The following is a 12,574-nucleotide window of genomic DNA, read 5'->3' as shown; positions in this document are numbered from 1 at the left end:
AGGAATTCAGGATTTTGTTGAGGAATATCATCATACCAAAACTCTCTCAAAAGGTATATCAAAGGAATAGATCAGAGAACATGGATTCAGGGATTCATGTATGACTTTGTATCATTGTTTTATATTATGTGTGAGAATCATAAGATTCAATATCGAAGGATTTGTATTGCACCAATCATCAGAAAATATCTAATATAATTTACTTATTTTCTTCTTCTCAATCAATTTTGTATTTTGATTGTAGTTTTTTCTAAATATCAATGCTGACTAACATACATTATGCATTGTTACTATTTTGAATCTGATTGCAGCAAATTCATTGATATTTATGATTAGTTTAATAATATATTTATGCATGAAACAATTTCACTAACCGTTAAAAGTTTAAGGAGTAACTAAGAAAAAAATAATTCACAAGACCAATTTGCCAAAAGCATAATAATTAGGGGGGTTTACTATCAAAATAAGACATATATATCCTATTTTATGTAGCAACTACATTCCTTGTATATATTCCTTGTATAATTAAAATTAAAATATTAAAATATATTGTTGATAGACATTTTGTAAAATTAAAATTTTTAGTATATCAAGTAATCTACTTGAAAAGACAATTAATTATTATAAGAACATTGTTAAATCAGCTACCGTTTATTTTTATAAATCTTGTATTACATTTTGGATTCTATATATGTTCTCAAGTTTTTTAGCTTTTCATTTAATACGTGATTATAATATTTATATGAAGAAAGAGAAGATAAAACAAATCTCTTGCTAAAGTTAAGTTTGAGTAATAGTGTTCGCACTTGGTTAATTCATGATTGGGTTGTCGAAGTTAAGCTTGTGGTTAGAGAGGCTAATATGGTGATTGATTTTATGGCAAAACTTTACATTCTACTGCCTAGTTAAAGACCTGAATTATGGTTCCAGCTAATTGTCAACATTATCTTCATATGGATCTTAATATTTTGTTTTAAATTTTTTTGTTTCCAACGTATCAAAAAAAACAGCATTGGTGCAATGAATTTGGATGTTATATTGTTCATAAAAATCTGGCATTGCTTTGTTCATTCCATCTAAAACATTAAATAGAGCATCTAATAGGTTTTATAAAAGTAGTCTTTACAAATTAATTTGGTCTAGTAGTATAAGACCCATTATATCATCAGGATGTGACTAAAAGATCAAAAGTTCAATTCTTGATAGCGACATTTATTGGTAGGGGCAACCACACATCTCAAAATGGATTAGTTCCTTACTATTAGGGTGAGTGAATATCCTTAATAGTACCAAAAAATATGAAGATAAAAAAATCTTTATGAATGACAATTATATTAAGGAAAGATAAAAAAACTATTTTCACAAGTTTTTTTAATTTTGAGTATGATTTTTCTCTCCTATATACAAAATGGGATAAATGGTGATAAAAAATATACATTTTATTGAAAAAATTTGGAGTTAATGATGAAAGAACATTTGAAAAGGATGGACAATAACAAAGCTAAGAGATCAATAGTATACATAGTAAGGCCACAATGATTCTAGGAGAACATTATATTAGTTGGATCATAAAGTTGTTTTTTGTAGCAACAAAGTTGTTAGTCGAAACACTAGTTAGAATAAAATGTTGTTTAATGAGATCTTGATTTCTAAAAACATGTCAGTCAACTGGATGAGAAACATTTCAATCCTTAATTATAAGAACAAGGATGACATACAAAATTATGCAAACTATAGGAGATTAAGCTCACGAATCATATATGACAGGGTCTCGTAAAATTTTCCTATTTCCATAGGATATAAAGCGTCAAAATTTAGCCCTACTTGTTTGCACTAGTCCTAAATGCACATATTGAGCATATCCGAGAATTTGTGGCATTGCACATGTCTTTCGTGGATGACATTATCTTTGTTGGAGATTTGAGAGAAGAATTAACTAAGAAACTAGAAATGTGAATACAAGTTTTGGAAGTACATAACTTTCGTATAAGACTTAGTATATATATGGAGTGCTAGTTTTGCAACAATGGACAAAATCTACTATAGATGTAAAGATTTAAGATAATAACATACCATAAATAACTAGATTTAAGTATCTTAAGTCAATCATATATAACACGATGAGAAATTTGATGAAAATGTAAACCACATGATTCAACCATGGTGTATGAGATGACGGAATGTTTCATGTGTGATATATGATAAAAATGTCACTCATGTCACTCCAGCTTAAAAGAAAGTTTTGTTACGCAACTATAAGACATAATGTTATATGAAATTGAATGTTAAGTACTAAAATGTCAATAAAAGAATAAAGTACATTTGGAATAGATTAAAACATTGCATTAGATTAATAGACACGCTAGACAAGGTATGAATAAAAATGAATGTATTATGAATAAATTTGGAGTAGTTTCTATTGTGGAGAATATGGTAGGAATGCCCCTTATATGGTTTGGACATGTGTAAAAAATATTTATAGAAGTTTCATTGAAGAGAGTAAATCAAATAATGTTAGTCTATTTCCTAAAACCAGAGATATGCCAAGAAAAATCATACACAAATCGATTAGAAAATATTTAAATATCAATGTTTTATTATAAACGTGATTTATGTTTGAGTATTATGTCATTTTTTTTAATTCATATCTCACTAAATAACATAAAAATATTTTTTTTATTTTTCTTTTTAAGTAGGTAACAACTTTCAATTAGATTGGAATATAATAAGACATAAAAAGTAGGATAGTTGATCCTCATTATGAGTTGACATACCATTTGCAATATAACATTGGTAAACCCAATGAAATGATGTTATTTCAGCTGGTACAATTTCTCATTCTCATAAAAAAGACATTATTTACACTTACTTTTCAAAGTAAGACAACAACTTTGGTGCAAAGTTTCTCCAATCTACAAAGTTAGCTCTAAAACCCTATGTAATTCGTAGCATTCTTACAAGTTTCTTTAAGCATATATATAAAAAAATATTAAAACAACAAAATATATCTCCTCCAATCCAAAAAATTGAAAAAGAAATGACAAGAACCTTCACATATTCTCCTTCCAAAACATCTCTCCTCCTTCCAAAAGATATCTCCAGCTTAGGTTTTCAAATTCCAGCTTACAATTTCAATGTCCACTATCCTCCAAGATTCTTACACTTCTTAGGTAACAATCCAAAACTCCTTATCACCATCTCTTTCCTATAGTTACACTAACCCTTTGTTGGTCTTTATATATTTTTCTTCTTTTTATCTTTTCTATTTTCAAACACTTATTCTTAGTAACTTAAACCCTCTTTCCTTGAACTTTGTAATTAACTATTGTATTTGTATTTAGGTGATATTACCACCTTTCGTTTAAAAAGTCAATAGTTATTTGAAAAGACCACCAAAGACCATATACTATTTTGACATTAAGGTAATGTTTCTACCTCTCTATATGATGTTTTCCCAAGATATACTTATAGTAAAACTCATACAACCTAGGGTCGTGTCTTCTACATATATCTCTAAATTTTGTAATGTCTTTTTAGAATGCACTATTAAGTAATATTGTCAATGAAAAGGGATAAGAAGCAGCAGAATTTGACATTTAATGAAAACTTACTCTATACATACAGTGTTCAGTTCCTTTATTAATCAATATCTACTATTAACATGAATCTTTACATATTCATATCATTTCTTGCAGAAGAGCAATATAAAATATTCTAGACTATAATCTAAGATGTTAACTATCAACATGATCACATATTTTTCTTATATGGTTATGGAGGAATTTGAAACCCCATGTGTGGTAAACCCTAACATATGTATTGAGATCTCAAAAGCATATTGTATTAACTTTGACTTCAAGTGGTGTAGCTTCTTTATTGTTACAAGAGATAGGACAACACACTTTAAATTTAAAATATTTGTACCAACTTTGAACAATTTTATTGGCAACATTCATAAAGTGAATGAACTTGTTGACTTATTGCAATAAACAAAGCTAATTATATGGGATAAAGCTCCAATGTTATATAAGTTTTGCTTTGAGACACTTGATAAAAGTCTTGGAGGCATAATGGGTCAACAAATGATTCAATTTTGTTTGGAGGAAATGTTGTAGTTTTTAGAGGTGATTTTAGATAAATCCTACCAATTGTTCTAAGAGCGTATCGTTCAGACATTGTACATGCAGCAATTAATGCATCTTATCTTTGATATCAATGTATAGTTTTAACTCTTACAAAGAACACATGTCTACAAAATCATGACAATATAACAAAAATCAAGCAATTCTCTTAATGGATAGTGAAGATGTGAGATGGAAATTTATCCGAGCATGATGATGGTTGTGCTGAAGTTGATATTCTATAAGAACTTCTTATTTTCGATTTTGATAACTCAATTGATGACTTAGTGTCGAGCACCTACTCAAACCTACAACATCACTACAAAGACAAACAGTTTATGTAATGTAGAGCAATACTTACATCAACAATTGAGATTGTTGATCAAATAAATGAATAAGTTCTAAGTAAAATTCTAGGTAAATTTTATTCATTTGTCTTTGAATATTCATTTTATTCAATATAATAAACTTATTAAACTTATATTAATAAATATTCTAATGTATAACTATATGTGATGAAAATGAATATCTTAGTTTAGATTCAGTTGATATGTCTAATGCTAATGAAAGTGACATTTAACATACTAACTCCTGAATTTCTAAACTCACTTGCAATATCTAGTCTTCCAAATCATAAGATCAAATTGAAAGTTGGAAGTTGGAACTCCAATAATGCTGTTGGGGAATTTAGAGTAGACTAAAGGGTTATGTAATGATACAAGATTAATGATTACTAAGATGACAAATCATGCACTTGAAGCAAAGATTTTGTCGAGAAAAAACATTGGAAATATCATATATATATATATATATATATTCATTTGATGTCAATATCTTCATCCCAATTTTCATGACCTTTCAAGCTTATCAAAAAATAGTTCCCTATAATTGTTTCTTATACTATGATATTCAATAAATTTTAATGTCAATCATTAAAAAGTGTATGGTTATATTTTCTTAGACTAGTATTCAATCATGATCATTTGTACGTAGCTATTTTAAGAGTTGTAAACCACTAAAGACAACAACAAATGTTATTTATAAATAAGTTTACCAAAATCTTTAACATATATTTTCCAACTTATTTTACATGGTGTTTCAAAATTTTCTTTTAATATAATTTTCTTATTCGTTAACAATTTTACATTAACAAACAAATATATAAAATTTATCTTGAATGAGGGAATATTTCATAACATTTTTCCTAACAAATTATATTAGAGTGGGGATTCACTTATTCCAAGAGTAAGTTTTTTAACCTCACTCATCATCATAACCATCAATTCTATGGATATCTATTAGTTTAGATTTACTTACTAATTCAAACTATGAGATTTCCCTAGAATTGATAACTATGATGAGTAGTAAATTTAAAAAACTTACTCTTAAAGTAAGTGAATCATCTTCCATTATATTATCATTCTTTAATTAAATTCAAGACTCATTACAACCCATGTGAATAGGCGAGTATTCTAATAGTTAGGTTGAAAGCCAAAAATAACTATGCATCATACATTTAGAACAACCAGAATGGTTGTTTGTAAGGTTACTTAATGAAATAAAAACATTTTTACTCTATTCTCCAATTTGTCATTTTTATTTTCTTATTTTTGTTCTTAACCCAATGGAAGGAGAATGTAAATGTTGTGGAAAAAAATAGAAGTTGTTGGACCCAAATAAGAATAATAATGATATTTGTTATTGTGAGGAAAAAATATATGTTATTCTTATTTTTTGAGAATTATAATAAATTATAAAATAATGTGTGAGAACCAAATAAAAATGAAGATTGTATTTGGGATTCGAGATACTCTTACTAGTTACTAACATCACGTGGTTCAATCTCCACGCGCTCCCACAGCGCGTGATATAAGGTTCGCACGACGACGTAGAAAAATACAGCGTTTCACATTTCTCTCTCTCTCTTTGGGTGTGTTGTAAAGAAACGAATGGCTTCACGAGACAACAAGAAGGCATCAAAACCTTCCAGCAGCAAAGCTTCCAGAATACGTACCCTCTCCGATCTCAACCGTCCCTCCGCCGATTCCGACAGCGACTCCGATGCCCCTCAGGAGTATTACACCGGCGGGGAGAAGAGGTACTCCAAATCGTTTTCAAAATTCAAACTTTTGAATTCCTTTTCATATTTTATTGATCCAATTGAAATGGGTATTCGCTGATTCTTCAATTTGTTTAGTGATCAGCTTTAGGGTTTTGAGCGGCATATACATTAGACAATTATTTGATTAGGGTTAATTGTAATTTGCTATGATTATAATATTTATATATTAGAAGCCTTGTTTCTATGGCTGTTGTACTACCTTATGCCAATTCAATATCGTGTTAGTTGATCTTAATGGAGTTAAGTCCTTACTAATTCTCTCATAACTTCGTGATATCTCTTTGTATGTGGAAATTTGTTCTGTTTACCTTGCCAATTATTGTTGTTGTGATAATGTAGATAACTTAAACCAAGCAAACGAACTAGGATGGGTTTGGGAACAGGTGTTTGGAATTTTTTCAAATTCTAGCATGATTTATGTATATATGAAGGGTGGAGCTATTAGCTCTCCAATTTGCTTATACACACTCCTCATTAACCAATCAAAACCCTACAAAATAAAAAACTAAATCTTGGATAGTAATACAGGCGAATCGTAGAGTCAATGTCCTCCGCCGTATATGAAACGAGAGTTACTATTAGTGCTGGTCTTCTCATGGTTATTATTCTTCTTTCTACTTCTTTTGATTGTATTTGTATGCTGGGATTGCTGGCTGTTTTGATGTGTGGCATTGATGACCACCACAAACCCTTTTTATGCATCATGGGTTTCTCCCAATAAATAGATGGGAACTAACCCCTCTCAAGGCATAGGATTGCTGAAGTAGAGTTTGCCTCTCCCGACATAGTATTTCCCATGCACATGGAAGAAATTGAATCCTTGTCACATGCTTAAGAAACCTAGCTAAATCATACCTATGTTGGGCCTTGTTGGTTCCCTAGCCCTACTTTGCTTGTTGCCTCATGGAGCTTTAGCTTCACTTAACAAAAATCAAAAACAGTTGCCATACTTTTTCGCATAATGCCTTGGTATTACAGAAAATCTTGCCCAATTAGAGATTAGTGATAAGATTTATGGTTATTCTTTTTAAAGCATGATTTTGGAGTTTACCTTGTACCAAGTGCTTTTAGATCTTGCTCGAAATCAATTTTGGGTGAATGCATTTGAAAGCTTAGCTTAGGCATTAAAAGCTGTAAAACCACATTTTTTATGAGCACTTCTTTGCTTAGTTTAGATACTTTTTTGGTATTGGTGTCAGACTTATGAAATTTCATTCATCTCCTGTCCAAATTTCTAAAGAATACACAACAATGATGAAGCCTTAGCCCCACTATGTGGGGTCTGCTATCACATCGTTGTCCAACTGATCACCACATCGATATTGTAAATATGCAGTTAAGAGTAATACAACTAAAATAATAGGAATGAGACCTAACACGACTCAAAATAGAAAAACTTCAATCATTTAAATTTTTCATATCATATGATTCAACAAAGTTTTATAGTTTTATGTTAGATATCGATTACCTAACACAATCTTCACCTTTTATCCAAACTTAGGACCGACTATGTATAGCTTTGAGCACACATAAGCACTCAGTTTTTAAAGAATGATAGAGAAAAACCTTTAAAAAGCTGTTTTTATCGCTTGATTTTCTTCATGCTTCAATATTGTGCGATCCTTTTGATGTCCAAAACTTGTTAAAGCTTTATATTAGCACTTCAAAGCATTGTTGATTGTGGATGCTATTGTGTGTTCTCAAATTTTAACTCATCGGACTATTTTGCCTTAATTTGACTTGTAAGTGTAGTTACAATTCACTATTTATCTATAATTTTTTTAAGGAAATTCGTATGTAGTATCTCACTTATATGCTTTGAGTTTATAGAAACCCTAGCACTTTCATTGAACTCCCTTGATTACAAGTTTCTAAATTTTGTATATCGGGAGTTGACTTCAGAAGGTGTTCACTTTTGTTGACTAAGTTAGTGTAGTACTTCTGTTGCCATGCTTGCTGAAATTTTAAATTTAATGTACATATAGTCATATACAGTTTACTGCCATCACTATTTTATACAAGATTTACATATAAACAAGATTCATATCTAGTTACAGTTGGTTTTAGATTTGGTATTTTTTATTGAATATTATTAATTGTGTGTTATATCTCCAGTGGAATGCTTGTCCAAGATCCTACAAAGGGAAATGATGTGGATGCAATTTTCAATCAAGCTAGGGAACTTGGAGCTATAGAAAGGCCTCTCGATCAACTACAGGAACATCCAAGGTCGACTAGCTTTACTGGAACTGGCAGGTTACTCTCGGGGGAAACTGTACAATCTGCTCCTCAGCAACCTGAGGCTGTTATTCACAACATTGTTTTTTGGAGTAATGGTTTCACTGTAAATGATGGACCTTTAAGGAGTTTGGATGACCCTCAAAATGCCTCGTTTTTAGAGGTAACTTCACTTTTAAGTTTAGATTCCATAAATGAATTGAGGGATTAAAATTACTGGAAGTGGTGAGGTTGCATATGTCCTGAGAATTAGAAGTCCTGAGTTTGCTTACAACTTTATTTACTGCAATTTGTTATTTAAATCATCTATGACCTCTAGCATATTTTGTTATATATGTTTTTCTGCAAGTTTTCAAAATCTCGTAATAGGACAATGTAAGGACGTGCAAGAGTATGCTGCACCAACATGGGTACGTCCTAGGTATGTGGTACGTACCAGATTCGGGGTTCAACTTTTTCTCAAAACTAGAATATGAATACCTTAATATATATAAGGTATAATTAAAACTAATAATATTTATTATAATCTAATTATGACTGTTATTTCCCATAGTTCTCTCAATCAACGTATAGTAATTAATTACCTACGATTCAACAATTCCCATTATGGTTCTGATGCATTTTCAGTACAAACAACGAAAGTGAATTTCTTTTTGGGTACTGAGTACGAACCGGGTACGAACCCGGATGTACCAAACATGAACCCATACCCACTTCCCATCGGGTACAAGTTCTCCTCCCTTTTCATTGTACCCTTGCAATACTAGTCCCCGATAAATATATATTTTGGCTATTATTACTTTCTTGGTTACATCAATGCTTTTTCTGTGTGTGCTGATATTTGCTATGTTTGATGGCAGAGCATAAAAAAATCTGAGTGTCCGAAAGAACTTGAACCTGCCGATAGGAGATCATCTGTTAATGTGAACCTCATAAGGAGGAATGAAAAATGTCCTGTAAGTTTTCTATTTGAGTTATTTGGCTTATCTCTAATCCAATTTACTATCAAAACAGGATGAACTTAGTTGCATTTGCTAATTAGTATTGGAGCTTTTGAAGTTTTTACGTATTGAAATGCATTTCAGGTCCTTTGTTTATGAATGATTACTTGTTAGTTTTTGTCTTTGTTTATGAATATGTTCAGTGTATAAATTGGAAGTGTATTTTGTCGCACTTGCAGGAACCTGCAAAGCAGCGCCCTGTTTCATTTCAGGGAGTGGGAAGAACATTGGGAAGCAGCTCTACTTCAGTGGCACCTGAGCCAACTGTTGCCTCAACACCTCCGAGTGGTGCATTGGCCCCTTCTGCTGGTCTTGTAGTTGATCAATCATTGCCATCAACCACAATACAAATTCGGCTAGCTGATGGAACCCGCTTGATATCACATTTTAATCTTAACCACACCATCAGCGACATTCGTGGCTTTGTTGATTCATCTAGACCTGGGTCTCAGCTGAATTATCAACTTCAAATGATGGGTTTTCCACCAAAGGTTTTGACTGATCATACTCAGACTATAGAGCAGGCAGGACTAGCAAACTCAGTTGTCATCCAGAAATTCTAGCAAAACTGCACAAAAACATATGCTTCCTTGTCCTTATTAGTTAAATGTTGTATTGAAGTAAACCAACTTTATTGAGGGCCTTTAGACATGAGGTCCTTTCGTTTACAAAAAAAACATTTAAATTTGATATATGTTGACACTTTTTTATATGCTTATACTATGTTGAACCCTTTATTGAAATGTTGTATAGTCCCTTCCCATCTATCAGCTTTAAATATTAGTTACTATGGGTACACATCTGTTTCTTACGAATTGTGTCACTCTATGTACCATTAGTTGTGGTGTATGTACCATTAGTTGTGGTTGGTCAATAAAATAATTAATTATTAATTTTTTAATTTCAAAATATTTTTTCAATCAATCATAAACTTATGGTACATGTACTAGTGCAATTTATGGAATAACAGATGTTGTCTTATTACTATTTGTGGTTATATATCTTAAATAATGAATGGAAGAGCTGATTTTCACTATCTCCTAATGCTTTGTTTGGGAGGAGGGAAGGGAATGGATGATTTTTGAAAACATTCCTGTTGTTTGGGAGTTTGATGAGGGAGAATGGATGGTTTTGGAGGGTTTAGTCTATCTTTAAATTCTCCCAATTTGGGGTTTTTTAGAGATAAAATGTCGAAATAGCTAAATATTTTTAGTAATACTATATAATTATACATTATTGTTCATTTCTCATTGTTAATTACATTTAAAAATGAAAAATAAAAAAATATTCTTACATTATCGTTAGTTTAGACTACATCGTATAAATTTCATACTCTCAACCTTCTTTTTTCATTCCACTCCTTTCCCTTCCTAGCTCTTTGATCTCTCTCTTTTTCTTTCCCACATAACTCCCAAACAAAGCCTAAAGCAACCCTCAAATTAAACCCCTCACTGCCATTCTTTGAACCAAGGGAATATTGTTGTGAAGGGCATCAAAAAGATATTATCCTTAAGATTAAAAACCCAAATGAGAGTGAAAACCCATTTGTGTTGTTAAGAGCTGAAAAACACTCTGAAGTTTCTTTTTTATGCAATTGAAAATGCCACGGGCTCCACCATCAATTCATCAACCAAAAGAATTGCCTTCCCAAAAGATATCAAAGCATCATATAACTGGACCTATAACATCTCATATCATATTTTTTGTCATAAACAAATTAGACTTAGACTGCTATTTGCTATATAGACTCAGCTAGTTTAAGGAGAGATTTGTCCTAACTTGTTTCACTCCTAGTAGGGAGCACATGTTCAAGTGAGGCATCGTTGAAGTGTGAGTCAGAAACCACCGCCGTTGTTTGACACCACCGCCGTTGTTGACACCCTTCTAACAGATTTAACAATTTGGCTTATCGGCTTTAGGATTGATGCCGTAGATTCGGGTAGTTAGGATACTTGTTAACATGACCCAATACATTTATCAGTTACCATTTCCTCACCATCAACCATTACCAATAAGGATATATAATTGAAACTATTTTTATTATAATAGAAAGTATTTATATAAGTTATCATTAAATTTCAATGACCCTCCACCATCCTGATGATAAGAAAACTTTTCATATAATATTAGTATAGTTGTTGCATTTTTCATCCTCACATTAGTATTACCGGATTCACGGTCCACTACAATCTTGGTCCATATGTGATAGGACCCAAATATGAACTAGTATTATATATCTTACTCCAAACCCAAATAGTCTAACAATGATCATTTCTAATATTAGAGATGAAAGTCTTTATTTTTTCTTTTGTTTTCAATGACAAAAATGTTATTTCACTGTATGTAAAAGAATAAAAATATCTTACCATATGATTTTTTCTTTTATTTTATAGTATATATCTTTCCGGTACTCGAGAAGGAGCGATCCTTACTCGGAATAGTCACATTCCCTTCCTAGTGGCATGACATGACATGAACTATACAAGATGAGAAGAAAAAAACAACAACAAGCACGTTGTAAACTTGTAGCCATACAACAACAAATGCGGTTCCATGTGGAAGTAATTATGAAAACAACTATTAGCTTAGTTACAATTGCTAGTCCCTCTAAGAATGGTAAGTAAAACCATCAACGTCTTCTTTCCCTCCAAGTAGACACATATTAGCATTTCAATTGGAACAAACAAAGCTTAGTGTCTTGGAACAATATCTAATAGGTAATAGCCACCACTATCTTTATCTTGACACAATGGCACCTAAAAAGATCTTGAAGAAAAAAAGTTCCAAAAGGCACACTACTAGTGCCATTCCATTTGTCGGAAAAAGCTAGAAATATGCTTACTTTATGTTGAAAAAATGTGACCCAGAGACAAGTGAAGAACCATCAATTATATGTTGGACCAACTTTTCAACTTTTAAGGTGCCATCTGACTTGCTAAGTGAAATTAGATTAACTTAAGAATATTAACATGTGGGAAATTCTTGCATGGATAAATTAGTTTCTTTTGGAGTTGAGTCAAAAACTCATTCTTAGTGGAAAATGAAAAATAAAAAAATATTCTTACATTATCGTTAGTTTAGACTACATCGTA

At 31.4% G+C, this 12,574-nt stretch overlaps 1 protein-coding gene across 1 annotated transcript; it reads left to right on the top strand.

Moving 5' to 3' along the window:
- LOC109334872 (plant UBX domain-containing protein 4-like) lies at positions 6,041-10,263 on the top strand. The gene is made up of 4 exons (XM_019570859.1): positions 6,041-6,219; positions 8,359-8,644; positions 9,342-9,437; positions 9,662-10,263. Exons 1-4 carry the CDS (start codon positions 6,071-6,073, stop codon positions 10,043-10,045), a joined length of 915 nt encoding a protein of 304 aa, XP_019426404.1. The 5' UTR covers positions 6,041-6,070; the 3' UTR covers positions 10,046-10,263.

This window comes from Lupinus angustifolius, chromosome LG19 (assembly GCF_001865875.1).
Source record: "Lupinus angustifolius cultivar Tanjil chromosome LG19, LupAngTanjil_v1.0, whole genome shotgun sequence".
In the NCBI taxonomy this organism is placed as follows: Eukaryota; Viridiplantae; Streptophyta; class Magnoliopsida; order Fabales; family Fabaceae; genus Lupinus; species Lupinus angustifolius.
This window is presented reverse-complemented; position numbering and strand designations above follow the sequence as displayed.

Excerpts from the sequence above, each read along its gene's own strand:
- LOC109334872 (XM_019570859.1), top strand. The coding sequence starts at position 6,071 with ATGGCTTCACGAGACAACAAGAAGGCATCAAAACCTTCCAGCAGCAAA. Across the intron at positions 6,220-8,358 it reads TACACCGGCGGGGAGAAGAG|TGGAATGCTTGTCCAAGATC; the intron begins GTACTCCAAATC and ends TTATATCTCCAG. Across the intron at positions 9,438-9,661 it reads GGAGGAATGAAAAATGTCCT|GAACCTGCAAAGCAGCGCCC; the intron begins GTAAGTTTTCTA and ends TCGCACTTGCAG.